We start from the raw sequence: 15022 nt of genomic DNA, 5'->3' as shown, positions 1-15022 counted from the left end.
TTGTTTCTATTTTTTATGGAGATCTATTTTATCATGTCTTTAGTACAACCTTCAAATATCACCCACCTCTCTCACTTCCAATGAATCAACACCTCTCCATTCCATAGCCACAAACTCTCTCCACCATAAGCTACTTTCTCAACAGTGATGCAGGCATTGAGGGTAAGGTTTTGGGAAGTGAAAGGCATGGCTTCGGATTTGGGTGGATCCTCTGCCACCAGTTTTTCCAAGCTGCTTGCTTCGTTCTTGGAAACACTCCTAATTTTTTACTTTTCCACTCTTTCAACTTTTTTTGTTTGGTGTAGGTATTTTTGGATTGGACACAAGTCTTTTTTTTTTTTTTTTTTTTTTTTTTTTTGTGTGTAGGCTATAATCATAAGCGAAGAAAATACAAAAATAACTTTATATTATATTGCATCTCCAATATTTCTTCTCAGTAAAGCCATTTGGATTTTTGGAGTCAATAGTACAAGATAAACTTGGTAAATAAATCAAATGTCAGTGATAACACTTTTTATTATTGAACAAAATTTATTATAAATTACAAAATTTAGTGGGTTTTATAACTCATTCAAGAGTTATTAAATGAGATGTAAAATTCACCAAATTGAGATTTTCAATAAAATTGTCTAGCTTGTTGACATTTTTCATGAAATATTTATTGGTGGATTAAGGTGAAATAAAAGATAGATAAGAACAAAGAAATAATAATAATAATAAGTGATAAGTGTGATAAAAGAAAAGAAAGAAATACAAAGTAATTCATGTATAAATGAGACAGAATAGGAAGTGAATGTATATTTATGAGTTGTAAAGTACAGCTCTTTTGTATTAAAGTTTAAAGTTTTATTAGAAAAATAGATTTTTGAGCGTATTCTTCTAATCTGGCCATGACTCTATAGTCTAAACTACTTTGTTACAAAAGTTTTTGTATCATATCATGAATCAATTAATTGGAATCATGTTTTGCGAGAAGTTTAGAATGACAACGTATCAAAGTTATGTTTTTGAATTTATTCTTGATTTTTTTTTTGTAATGCCGTTAAGGCGGATGCTGTTAACATTTTATTTCCTAGAAGTTTCCAGATTCGTATAATATAATCCATCAAATATATATATATATATATATATATATATATATATATATATATATATATATATATATATATATATATATATATATATATATATATATCAAGAATCAATTATAAAAAAGATAAAGTTATTAAATAAAGAATGAAAACATATAAATAATTTTGTTACATGTTTATCAACTAAGATGTGTGTATGTATAAGGACAAAGCGCAGTTAATGCACGCAATCTGGGGTATTCATACATATTTTTTGGTTTGATATTATTTTTAATTTATTTCTAATTAAACTGACTAATTTTCAAAATACTTTTTTTTCATGTTATTTAAAAAATAAAAATTATATAATATAAAATAAATACAAAAAAAATCCTGATTTCTTAACCCAACGAATGTCATGCTCGTCTTAGTCTATTTGTTTTAAAATTTGATAAAATTAATTTTGAAAGAAATGATTTTAGGAAAATCATTTTGTATTTGTGTTGGATATTTTAAAAGTGAGCTTAAAAGAATTAACTTTATTTGAATAAGATAAAGTAAAGTCCCTTGTATAGGTAAAGTTACCAAAATGAATATACTAGCCACAATGAGATTCATTTGCGAGACAAAGTGTCACTTTGTGTCACCTTGTGTTGTACCCAAATATGCTGATGTGAAAATTACAAACGACATTAAGTGGACATGAATGGAGGTTACCAGCCTATAAACTTCCAACTGAACAAAAGAAATAGTGATATATTATACAAAGTATTGTAGACAGTAAATAATGATATATTATACTGAATGTATTTTTCTAGTGCCAGTAAATATCAACTTACATGTTGTGCTGCAAAATCTCAAGTTGCTAATATAAGTCTGACACTTCTGTCATTCTTTCATATTTTTAACCGAATGCATCTTATTATATTGAAGAACTTATTATTTTACTAAACGTGAGAATACCCCATAAAACATACCCAAAAAAAACAGAAAAAGTAAGTCTAAAGAGTTCACAAAGAAATTGTGATGTCAAAAACTGCTTTTCCACCTAGTAGGTATCACGAGTAAAGGAATCCAAGTAAAACTGCTTTAGATACACACAAGAGGTACTCTGCTTAGTATACAAACCAACTCACTATACATATTTTTTCTCTTGTTACCATCCACAAATGATGTGTCTAAACTACATTTGAGAACTGCTGAGTGCATGCCTTGGATTATTTGAGGTAAATGTGATGCTAATGGTATACATATACAAGCAAAACTAAATTACACTGCCATGGAGGGTAAGGTGAGGACTCACTCACCTAAACAAGGGCAATATTCCCCACTGGTGCAGAAATCCCTCACCAGTGGTGACTTCTAAAAACAACAGAAGAAGCACAGCAAGCATAGCAGCTCTTCCATTCCAAGTTTCAGCACTTCTTGTCCATCCCCATTCCCACACAATTACCGGTGGTGGCAACTCCCTACGCTGCGAGTCATACACCGCCAATAACTCTTCTACACTTCCCAGGGGAACCAAAGACTGCCAAAGAGCCAAAACTTTGTATTAGATCACATGATATGAGAATGAAACTACAAAATAAAGTTACACAGAGAACTATATGGCTCAATTTATATCGACAGTTTGCTGAAATGGAATTTGTCTATGTCTGTGTTTCTTTGACAACTAAACAGTGAACACTGAATAAATATTTCTAGCTAGAATACAAAAATGATAATTGTACCTGTCTGGCTTCGAGGTTTGAAACTGCCATTGCACCAACATATGGGAGACTCTCAATTACGGCATCTGCCAAATCAGAAATGAAGGTGGGCTCACATCCTAGAGCAGGAACACGACCCCATTTTTCTATACCGGAGTTTAGAGCCAATTCTTTGTATTCAACATCAATTTCTTCTAGAGTTTCAATATGCTCACTCACAAAGCTGTGAATCAAGCAGATTTAACAAAATACTAAGGTCATTTTTTCTTGTGCAGGTACGAGACAGAGAGAGAAAGAAAAAAGAAGACAGAAACTATATACATATTAGTCAAATAATAAACCAAATAAATAATGAAGGCTGGTGTCACCTAATTGGCACAGCCAACAGACTTTTTACTCCCTTTTTCCCAAGTTCAACTATTGTCTCATCTGTATAGGGTTTTAACCATTCCACAGGTCCAACTCTGCTCTGTAACAATAATTATAGCCAATTATTAGAAATCCCAGAAATGGATATATCTAAAAACAGTAGCTAGGTTTGGGTGTAGGAAGTGATTGATACAGATTAATTGTGCCGGAAAATTGCCATCCTTGATAGGAGGAATGTTCATTTTTGGATAGATGTTAGGGTTCCCCCTGCAGTGTACCTTATTCCATATACTTGGATAAGACTCGGTATTTATGTTTTTTCATTTTTCCCTTTAACCATAAATCATAACCAATATCATGTATTGATACTTTGGAAATAGATAACCAGGATAATGAATAAAAAATAATTAAATAAGTAGTGACCTGATAAGCAAGGGTGTATGCATTAGTTATCTTTCTCTTTTCAAGCTCTTCCATGATCAAATCAACACATTCTTCCATCTCTGCCTTGTATGGATCACCAGCCTCTTCTACATAAGCAAGAGGCACCCCATGTGCACTAAAGAATATCATGACCTGCAACGAGCATCAATTAATAGTGGTAACAACAAATGTTTACAATGAAGTGACTTCCTAGCTCAAGGTTAACTGAAGTACAGGAAAAACTTCATTAGCAATGGAAAACAAGATATGAAGAATAACCAAAGTTGTTGACACAAAAAACTTGATAAAAAAGGAAAAGAAGCATAATGCCTTTTCACATAGTACAGTATATCACCTATCAAGATTCAAAGAAGAATAACAATGACAAGATAAAAATGTCTAGGGAGTGGGAACCACACTCTTGTCTAGGTCACATAAACATAAAATGATGCCATACCTTCTCAGGGCTGTCAAAACCTTTCAGTTCCTTTTCAATTAAATTTGCCATGGCCTTAATGTATCCTTCACGCTGGTACCATGAAGGAATTACTGTGTGCTGCATGTTGACTAGATACTCATCCTCTCTGAAGAACCAATGCATGATTCAAAACAAAACTGAATCTTAGATAATATGCTAGAGCATAATGATATGATAACAGTGCATCTTTACAATTTACAGTAATCACCTGAATATACTCTCCAAGAGACGAAGACTTGAGCCGCTTGTTGAAATTGAAAATTGTGGATAAAGTGGAAGCACAACAAGCTTTGTAATACCATCCCTCTTAATCTATATTATTATATGTTTCAAAGGAAAAATTAATTAAAACCAGACTGAAAATATATCAGAGAGACTAATGACAATTGAAGTTATATTAATTACTAACATAAATATTAGTTCACCCGTGACCCTGTTTCCTATATCCTCTCCTCAAAATGAGTAAATCTAATTTTCACTAGTTTATTTCTAAGATGATTTCTGTACATGGTAGATTAAAGTACGAATTAGTTTGAAGGTAAAAGTTTACTCAAGAAGATAACCTGTTAGACTGCATATCTTTGATTATATAACATAGCAACCTTCAACTGTCCCAAAGAATACAGAAGTTATGCATTAAGAATGGTAATAATGTTATGTTTAACACTGAGGTTAAACACTATCATTTATAATACTAACCACACACATTAGTTTTAAAAAGGTTCTTAGTGCATTTTATTGTTGTTTGCATAAATATACTAAAACAATAAACAATTGACATTTTTGGCCAATTATATACTTCTATTTTATGCAACTTTCACATTTTTTTCCATAAATTTTTATCCCAACTATCTTCTCATTTTACCCTCTCCTCCATCCCCCTTTCTGCATATATTTTCTGGGTTAATTTTTCAGTATCTTTTCCAACAACCACATTAGTGTGTCTGCTATAGAGTATAGAGAAGGGAGACCAAACTGTTTCAAATTAACTGGTACCAGTCTGAATCAAAATTATGTTTACATAATTAGAATCAGATAAAAGATTGTCATGAACCAACTATCCCAAGAGTTGAAGCTGTTAGGTGAAGACCCATAAATTGTTTTATATTACATCTCTAACACACCCCTCACACAATAGTCATTTGGGCTTGAAGCATGGGTAATGCATATGGCCAGCTAACTTGTACTGATATAATGATATTCAACTTTTATTTAAAATAATGAGGGTGACAAGAATCAAACACTAGAATATAGACCACTTGGTCATAACATGTATGAACCAACTAAACCAAAAGATTAAGTTGTTAGGAATTGGCCCATGAATGGTTTTATATAACATCCATAACAATGATATATCAGCCAAGAAATTTCCTAATAAGGAGAAAGGCAGTGAATGCATGAAAACATACGCCGCCCATTCATTGAGATTTTGTATTTTCAAATCAGTAAAAAATGAATATTTTCATATATTTATAAACAACTAATCAGAGAGTGTTGAAACGTGGGAAAAAAAAAGGGGCACTACCAATGGCATAATCTTAATCAAATGCTATCCACTTTCATATAGTAATCAAGAACAAGATGACCAAATACCTGTTCAATAGCCTCTTCCGTGAATGGATGCCAATAACGCATGCCAACATACACTTTGGCTGGGACATTCTTTGCCCAAAGAGATTTCCTCAACTCTTCAGCCTGTGTACAGAACCATTAAAAGTGCTAGAGCAATGAGAATGAAAATCAAAGACAAAAGAAAGCATTTAATGGATGGAATGGACATGTTATGCATCCCGACCTGCATCAGAATTCAAAAACATTTGGGGGAAGAAACTGAATTGTAAAATCTCAATGGACAAGTGAAAACTTCAAATTTTGGCTTTTACTGATCAGAAAAAGATTAGTTAAATCAAAGATGAGTAGACAGCATTTAATTCTACAATATGGTAATTTTAAATTCCCCATGGAAACAACAATTTGGGCTACATAAAACAGTTCTAACATCTTTGTTCAGAAGAACTGTAATACAAACAACAATAGCTTCTTCAAAGAGATGTGATTTCTTTCACGTTCTAAAACATGTATAGAACTCAGAACCACTCTTGTTCATAGGTAATTGTTAAATATCTGATATCTTGAAATTTGAAGTCCCTAGTGCACTATCTAACAAGTTGAAAGTGAAATGAATGTAGTAATGTATGGAAAAGATGTTATTGGAAAGTGCCGTGCCTGTGCATCAGTTATACGTCTAAGAGGAGATCCACCCCCAATTGAAGCATAGCCTTCTTTGCTCTTTGGTGCTCTTAAAACAGATACAAATTGGGCTAATGGCTTTTGAAGAAAGCTAAATAACCTTGGCAGTCGTATAATATCCTGCATAATTGTTGAGAAAATATATCTAACCATCAAAAATAAGAAATCAAAAGCTTTGGGCTATCTCAACCCAAAGGAAAGGTGGTAAAAACAATTAGCTCAAATGAATATTGTATTAAAGTTAGATTACTGGGTCAGCGAAAAGGTTAAACAAAAAAGGCTGCACATCTTCTAGAGTCTCTGGACCTCCAAGGTTCAACAATAACACTCCAATCTTATCATCGCCAATAAGAGGAGTATCGGAAAAATCTTGAACGGTTGGAGTTACTAAAGCTTCTACTGGAAACGAGCCCCTGTTGATTAATTGCTTGGAAACCAAGGGTTGTGTTTCAAACCATCCTGTTGTACTTCTGCCAACTACAGAATTTTTCAAGGGATTAGTATTAGTAGAAGCATCCATGTGGCCTCCAGAGCAGCGATACATCTTTTGAAAGGTACAGATTGCCTGTGGCAACAGCCTATGAAAATAAAGAATATTAAAATCATTGGAAATTTCTACTAACATTTAGTAATGAAATAACAAAAATACAATGAAACTGCAAATATCATTGTTTTAAACAAGCAAATGCAGTTGGCATCCGAGACAAGCAAATTTAGAAAGCCAAGACAAGTTGTGCCTGGATGCATAATGGGAAAGAAATTATAAACACAACGACATTTGTATGAATTTTAGCACTTCACTTCTTCAAGAAAACAGGGGAAAATGGATAGCAAGTGTAATCATGACTGATTGATCACTTAAAATGTGAAATTTATGGTCATGAAAAATTTAGGTAAACTTGAGAGCGAACAAAGATTACTCAAAATATTAAAACTCTTGTTTAAAATAAATCTGAAATTGGATTCGGCAAAACCCTTGCATGTTTTTAAAGTAAATAGCTAGTTTGAAATGGAACTTCTACAACATCAACAATTGAAAACTAACACAATATTTCGTTCTAAAATTCAAAGTTTGTAATCAACACAGCAAATACCATGTAAGCAACGCAACATAACCACGGAGAACTATATATCAGACCATGGAATGCAACTTTCAACCCTCATTGTACAATGAATGAACATTTACTTTCATGATCAACACGTGAAAAACCATCTTATAACATCTAGGGCCATTAATTCAGATTTTGGAATACAGTATTCTTGGTGAGATAACTCCATCTTCAAATCCTCACAACTACTCTACAAACATAAGAAAAACTTCCGAGAGAAAGTCATTAACTTTAAAATTCAAAAAACAAAATAACAATCAAGGTAAAAGGAAAACTTACAGAGGAAACTTGGAATTTCGAGAGGCATGAGTTAGGCATGGAGGAGGACGGTTATAGGAGCAAGAAGAAGAGGAAGGTGGTGAAGGGGCATGAATTGGAGAATTCATAGCTTGATTGATTAAAAAAAAAACAGCACTTTCACAGCTAGCTTGTCTTTCAACTACTGCACAAATGCATGCTTGAATCCTTAGAAGCGAAACTCCAGGCTGAAAAAACAAAACCCAGAAGTATTTTACAGAAAAGGAATGAACTTTACCAAATTCCCACCAAACTGGAAGAGAAAGAGCTACTCCTAAGCAGAGGGTGCACTGTGAATGAAGACCATGGAAATTGAAAACATCTTTTTTTTGTTTAATTTTTATATATTTATTTTTCCAATTGGACTGGCTTTGATACAAAGGTGGAAAATGCAATAAATGCTTAGGCCATTTTGCATCTGAAAATCTGAATGCAGAGAGGGACCCTTGAGGTTGAGAGTGACTGGTGAGATTGAGAAAAATCCACACCTCCTGTTCTTCCTTTTTTTTTTATTTTTGGTTATCATCATCTCATCTTCAACAAATTTTACTGCCCACCATTTCTGAGGATTATCTTTTTTGTTTTTAATCCATACATGGAGAAGTTTCTTGCAAAAATTGAACCTTCACTCCACCACCTCTTTCCTTGATTCTTATACCTTTGTTGGCCTTATTTGTATTAAATAACAATATGGCCTTATTTGTATTAAATAACATTTTTTTTATCTGCTTACGTACTTGTCATTTTACAAATAAAATGACAAAAAAATTATAAATGAAAAATAAAATTAAGGCAAATTCTGAATTATCCGCTTGGAGGTTGGCGCATTGCCCTCAATCGCTCATCAGTTTTTTATGGTTTGTATATTTTTAATAATTTGTTTTCATTTGTTTTCAGATCACCGATGGATAATGCATAAGATTAGTATACATGTTGTTTACGGTGGAATTAACCATCAAATCCTGAGTTCTTTTTATTTAGACTAGCATACAAACGTATTTCAATTTAGGTGTTTTACTGTGTTATCGTGTTACCGCGAATGGAGAGTAGGATGAAAAAGTCTTAGCAACTACTTGTTTCAAAATGTTCTTCGATTAAAACAAACAAGCAATGTTCCCGCATGCAAATAACAATATGAATAGAATGAACAATGTATACATTCGCAATACAAATCATGTTCAAATTACATAATGTTCAAGCATTACAAGATTAAAGTCTATAACTACGTAATTAAAAGGAGAGAAGAGAAAAGAAAGATTACACTAATCCTACTCCTAAAAAGAGAAAAGACAAGTGGCCGAGAAGTAATCATACCCAAAGATGATTCCTCGCATGGAAGCCATATGTGCAGGCAGAGAATGCTTCAGAATTTGGTTAGAGTATGAGTTTTCCGACCTCCGTAAAGGTCTGTACTCCTTGTATTTATAGAGCAATCAAGGGCGGTTAATTCTGTACATGTACGCTTTTGACTCATAACCGCTATCCACTATATTTGCTACGTGGTCTTGACTCACAACTTCCTTTAACCGCTCTTCCCACGTTCCTTGTTTCCTCGATTGATTTTTTAGTAACCGTTTTGGCTTAACCTCCATGTTCTGAGAGTCTCAACTTTTCAACTATTCTCGAGCAACACTTGTTTTTTCGAGTCCCATAATTTCGAGTGCTCTCACGCCCCACATGAGATTAGTCACAAGTATTCAGCATGTGTTGATTTTACTTCTCAGGCAGCGCTATCAATCTTTTCGAGTCACATGATTTTCGAGTATGCCTAACAAATGCCCCCCTAGGAATTTGGTTTCGATGAGCATCTTAGGAGAAAACTAAATTCCTATCAAGATTGTTCTTCGATACTTCCTCGATTTGTTTCTTGATGTTCACTTTTCTTGACGTTAACTTAATCTTTCTTTCGATGAAAACCTATTCTTGTAAGGTACTGACCATTTGGATGTGACATTGATAGCTCTGACGGCGCATACTTCTATTTTTCCATAAATTTGTCTTCTGATATGAAACGTTTTGGCGGTTGTTTTGGAAATTCAATTTAATATTTCAAATAATCTTGCCTAACCTAACCCGTTTCAACCTAGGCCCATTTACGTCGTTTAAAACCCCTTTTTCACCCTAGGGTTAAATTGTTTTCACCATTCTCTTCCTTCGTGCCCAAGTTTTCTTGCTCACTGTTTCTTTTTTGCTCTGGTTCTTGATTTTGTTCGTTATGGCTTCTTCTGCTGCGTCCACTTCCGCTGCCGTAGCTTCTTCAATGTCTCCTACTGCCACTACTTCTTCCCATATTTTGACTGCTACTACTTCTGCTGCTATGACCACCACTCCGGTAACCACTATGGCCACCGCAACTACTACCCAGGACACTCCTCTGCTAATGACTGGTGCTCAAGTTCAAAAGGTCAAAGAAGGTGATGACACTTTCATTCCAATTCCAGGCATGGAGGAGGCTAGTTTGAAAATATACCAATCTCAGGTACTTCTTCCTTTTTCTCTAGCAGATGGTTCTGTTCATGCTTTCCTTGGTCCTTTTGCTGGTCAAAATACCAAGAGATATGGTAATACCCTTTTGCCTGAGGACTCCACCACCCTACCTTTCATTTATTCCCCAGAAATAGACCTAAACCTTTTTGGGGATACTACCAAAATTTTTAGAGCGTTTCCCCCCGTTAAAGAAAGGCACCTCTCTTGGTTAGCTCGTGTAGAGGCTTCTATGTCCTCAGAATGGAAAGAAACAGGTATTTTTGAATTTATCCAACTAGCTAAGTTCGACCTCCATCTTTTCGACCCTCAAATGCTCCTTTCTGCTATCTTCTTCTGGAATAGAGAGACTCGAGCTTTCGAGTTTCCTTGTGGCTTCATTTGCCCGACGTTACTTGATGTTGCTGCTATAACAGGGTTAAAGCCTATTGGAGATAGGTTTTATCCTGACGCCTTTGAAGAGGAAATTTCGATCAAGGATACTTCAATTTCTTGGGATAAGAAGACCTATTTGGCCTTTATTAACGCGCATATGGGACAACCTGACACGCCTGTCTCACCTTCAGAGCATATTGCCTTTCTTATGTACTGGTTGTCCGCCTGTGTCTTTTGCACCCCTTCGCTTCAAGTCCCAAAATATTATTACAATTTAGCTCAGGCTCTTCATTTGCAAAGGAAAATTTGCTTAAGCAAACTACTTCTGGCCTCTCTTTATACTTGTCTTGATGAAGCTTCCGAAAGTCTTGCTCGAGAATCTGGGCCTCGAAATCTCTCTGGCCCGTTATGGCTACTTCAACTTTGGCTCAACGCGCTATTGGAGAAGAAACTTCATTTGCCCTCAAAACCCATTCCCATATGTGAACTCGAAGGAGCTCGTTTAACAACCCTTACCCCTCGAAAGCGTCTGGTAGACAATTTCGAGAAATATATTAGAGCCATCCTTAGCTTCACTGACTTCACTGAAGACTTAGCCCCTTTCATTCGACCGAATTTGATAGGTCCTACATGGTTGCGTCAAAATAATCAAGTTGGTAGCATAAGTCCAGCTTCAACTGACCTGTGGTTTGGATTCTTGTCTTGGGATGTGATCATGTCGGGTATGAGGCAAAAAGATGTCAGACTTTATCCTTATCAGCCCCAACTTTTTGCTCGACAGTTTGGGCTTTGCCAAATGAAACCTCTTCCCCTTCGACGTAAAGAAGGCATTGATGCGGATATTTGTGTCGAAAAAGGGAATTATGAAGAAGTCCTTGACTTCATCCTTCGCCCTGATAAAGAACTTAGGCTTACACCGACCACCTTTTCTCCTTCCTTCTTAGTCTCAAAATGCTACCTTCGATGGTGGTGTTACTATATTGTAGATAAACTCACCGATTTTGATGGCTTTCTGAAAAAGCTGATTAGTTCTCCTCTTTCTTGTTCGCAGGGGCCTAAACAACCAGGTACTTTCAAGAATCAACTTATCATTTATCAATTCGAACAATTTTTTAAGGTTTGTTATCGACCTGACAATGCGCACCGAACCATTTTTGACGCTTCTGTCTCATTATCGAAAATGGTACAACGGAACATTCGCTCAAAAAAGGTAATAAATCCTCAAGGTAAAACTGATTTCGAAAAATTTTGTCCAAAGCATATACCTCCTCTTCCAAATGCCCTTTTTGGTCTAGTTAAACATGTATCTCATCCTCCTTGGGTGAAAACACTCGACCCGTTTTACCTTGAGCGCAAAGAAGTTCCTGTAAAGAATAAAGTTACCTACGCGAGATGTTCCGTGTACGATTTTCCTCGAAACAAATGGTGGTCATTATGTTGGGTCAATAACATTAACCCTCCTCCTGGTAAATATTTTTCAACTCCTTCTTCTTCGAGTATACCTTAAACTTGTCTCACTTCTTTGCTCGAACCTTGTAGTTGCCATCCCTCAGCGTGTTCCTCGACATGTTGATCCAACTCCTGATTGGGAGAGTGACGATGACGAGGATAAAGAGACATCTAAAAAAGGTCGAAAGAGAAAGACCGCTGCTGACAAGGTTTCTTTACGTTCTAAGGTATAGTTTGTTTGGATTGCAGTTTTTCTCGAAACTAATATTTTATCTTACCTTCTCGAAATTCTACTCTACAGAGTATTGGAAACTCGAAGAAACAAAGAATAGGTTCAGACAGTACCAAAACTGTAAGTAAATTAACTCAAATATTAAGGTTATTTTCTTGCTCGTGTTTCATACCTAATCAATTATTCTCCAATTCAGGTCTCGACCACAAAAAAGCAAGACAAGGGGAAAGGTAAGATGGTCTTGCCTCTTCCCAAGAAACCTCAACAATCCTCTGGCGAGAAGTTGCTCAAAGACGCCATGAAGTCCGCTCCTAAGGTATCTCAATTTCGACGTCTTTCTTCATTTATATTTCTCTTATGCCTTTAACCATTCTAAAATCCTATTAATAGGATATTGAGATTATCCCACTGGATTCTTCTCAAGGGGTGTCTCAAGAGGTGCAGAAAAGCGTACCCTTTGCCACTGAGGTAACCCAACATGTTCATCTTATTATACCTTGTGACTCAAATTTCCTCTTGATGTTTAGCCTGACTTCTTCATTTCCTCAGTTGTCTACCCCTCAAGTGGATGTTGCGACGCTTGCCTCTGCCATGGCTTCGATAGAAGTTCCCCCTCCTGTCGAAGAGGGTAAGATTCCCCAACCCGAACCTTTGACTAATACGGAGACGCGGCAAGACTCCGCTCAAGGTGAACCTTCTTTCGAATTACAACCTCCCTTGGATCCGAACCAGGGTATATTTCTTTCGACTTTAATCTTCGATATGATACCTTGTTAATGGAAGTTTCTTATGTATTTACTTTTGTGCAGGTTCAACTGAGTCCCCTAGACCTTTTACCACTTCTCCTTCAACCCAGGGCGGTGCTACTTCTTCTGTCCAAGGCCTCTCCTTGATTCTTTCTCCAGATTTGGATTTGATGAGTTTCTTTAATGATGAGGACGAAGATATCAATACTATCTTCGAGGTGTTGGACAACTGGACGAGTGGTCCCTCTGGGTCAGAGAAAGACAAATTGAAGGTTGTTGAGCCAGCTTCTGAAACACCTTCTTACCAACCCCTACTCGACTCTTTTCGCTCGAAGGCATACGTTGAAGATCTCGATCAAGCCTTCCTCATTCCTGAATTCAAAACGGAAGTGCAACAAATGATTGATGACTTGCTCAGTTATTCGGACCTTCCTTCTGATATTTCTTTAGAGCTTCAAGCATTTATCAAGCCCTTTAGCCGCGCCTGGGAACTTCGAACTCAGTGGTCTACTGCATATCAAGAAGTGACCCAAATTGAGGTCGAAACTGAAGGAGACCGTGCTAAGCTCGAGAAACTCCGAGACGAGTTGGTTTCTATCAAGAAATCAACGGAAGAAATGATTTCTGCTTTACAAGCATTGCAAAAGGAGGAGGCTGATATCGAACATGCTATCGAAGCCTTAAAACACGAGCTTGACAGAACTCGCTCGAAGAAGGATGGAGTGAAAGTTAAGAGTCAAGAGATCAAGCAACATCAAACAGGGCTTAAGGAAGAGGGCAAAGCCATTTCTTCTCGATTAGCAAAGACTTTGGAGCAGAAGAGGCATTTAGAAGCTCAATGTGCGTCCCGCAAAAAGAATCTGGACGAGGCTTACAAAGCTTTCGAGGATTTCAAGAAGCAATTTTTGCAATAATTCGTTCTTCTTGTCTATTTTTTCAACCTCTCAGTTTATATTTGCCTTGTATTGAACAATTATTCTTCTGCTCTTTTATGGAAATGTTTTAAATATTTCCCATTTATGACTTTGCTTGCACTTGAATTATTTATCTCCTTAATTACATATGCGTTCTTTGAATATACTTGCTCGACTAGGAATGGGCCTTCCCAATTATATGACCACTTCCCCAAACATCGAGATTTTTGGTCCATGGGAAGTATAACTTTTAATACCAATTCTCCGACTCGAAAACGTTGCATATTCACTCTCTTATTATAAGTTTTCTCGACTCTTTCTTTCTGTCGAACAATGTTCTGTAACGCAATTAATCTTTCTTCCTCTAAAGAGATCAACTCATCATACATCAAGTTCCAATAATCCTCCACGGGTAATTCATTTTGTTTTTGTATATGAATTGATTGTAAGTTAATATCGATAGGAAGAATAGCCTCATGGCCATATACTAATTTATATGGGGTTGTTTTCGTGGCATCTCGAGGTGAGTTCCTATATGCCCATAGTATTTGGACGAGAGTTTCATGCCAACTTCGAGGTTTATTTGATATGTGTTTTTTGATTAAACCAATTACCACTTTATTAGCAGCCTCAACTTGACCATTAGCTTGGGCATAATATGGTGTTGAAGTTACCAACTTAATTCCTCTTGATTCTGCATATCGAGCAACGTTTCGACCCGTGAAAACCGTACCCTGATCAGTAGTGATTGTTTGAGGAATTCCAAACCTTGTAATAATATGGTCTTCGATAAAATCAATTATATCTTTTTGCTCGACTTCTTTTAAAGGAATAGCTTCAACCCATTTTGTAAAATAGTCTATGGCAACTAATATATACCTGTGGTTCTTCGAGGAAGGTGGGTGTATTTGTCCGATTAAATCCATTGCCCAACCCCGAAATGGCCAAGGTTTGATGATCGAATGCAACTCACTTGCCGGTACCTTTTGTATTGGTCCATGTTTTTGACACTCCACACAACTTTTTGCGAATTCGATACAATCTTTAATCATAGTAGGCCAATATAAGCTTTTCCTTGACAAAACCCATTTCATCTTCTTTCCAGCTTGATGTGCTC

General features: G+C 36.0%; 1 protein-coding gene across 2 annotated transcripts; it reads right to left on the bottom strand.

Moving 5' to 3' along the window:
* Positions 1-2091: 2091 nt before the first annotated feature.
* Positions 2092-8324, bottom strand: LOC109808455 (ferrochelatase-2, chloroplastic). Of its 2 annotated transcripts, none has more exons than XM_020371466.3 (11): positions 7944-8324; positions 7688-7850; positions 6550-6877; positions 6276-6419; positions 5643-5744; positions 4258-4361; positions 4029-4155; positions 3572-3724; positions 3148-3248; positions 2801-3002; positions 2092-2598 (listed from the first exon to the last, which is right to left on the bottom strand). In XM_020371466.3, exons 2-11 carry the CDS (start codon positions 7792-7794, stop codon positions 2374-2376), a joined length of 1593 nt encoding a protein of 530 aa, XP_020227055.1. In that variant the 5' UTR covers positions 7795-7850; positions 7944-8324; the 3' UTR covers positions 2092-2373. The 2 variants fall into 2 exon arrangements, with proteins under 2 accessions (XP_020227055.1, XP_020227057.1); XM_020371468.3 differs by having other exon boundaries at positions 7688-7847.
* Positions 8325-15022: the final 6698 nt, after the last annotated feature.

Source organism: Cajanus cajan, chromosome 2 (assembly GCF_000230855.2).
Source record: "Cajanus cajan strain Asha chromosome 2, NIPB_CcT2T_4, whole genome shotgun sequence".
Taxonomy (NCBI): domain Eukaryota; kingdom Viridiplantae; phylum Streptophyta; class Magnoliopsida; order Fabales; family Fabaceae; genus Cajanus; species Cajanus cajan.
This window is presented reverse-complemented; position numbering and strand designations above follow the sequence as displayed.

Coding starts and splice junctions, on each gene's coding strand:
- LOC109808455 (XM_020371466.3), bottom strand. CDS start 7,794: ATGAATTCTCCAATTCATGCCCCTTCACCACCTTCCTCTTCTTCTTGC. Junction 6,420..6,549: donor TTAACCTTTTCGCTGACCCA/GTAATCTAACTT, acceptor ACAATTATGCAG/GATATTATACGACTGCCAAG. Junction 5,745..6,275: donor GACGTATAACTGATGCACAG/GCACGGCACTTT, acceptor TTCTGTACACAG/GCTGAAGAGTTGAGGAAATC.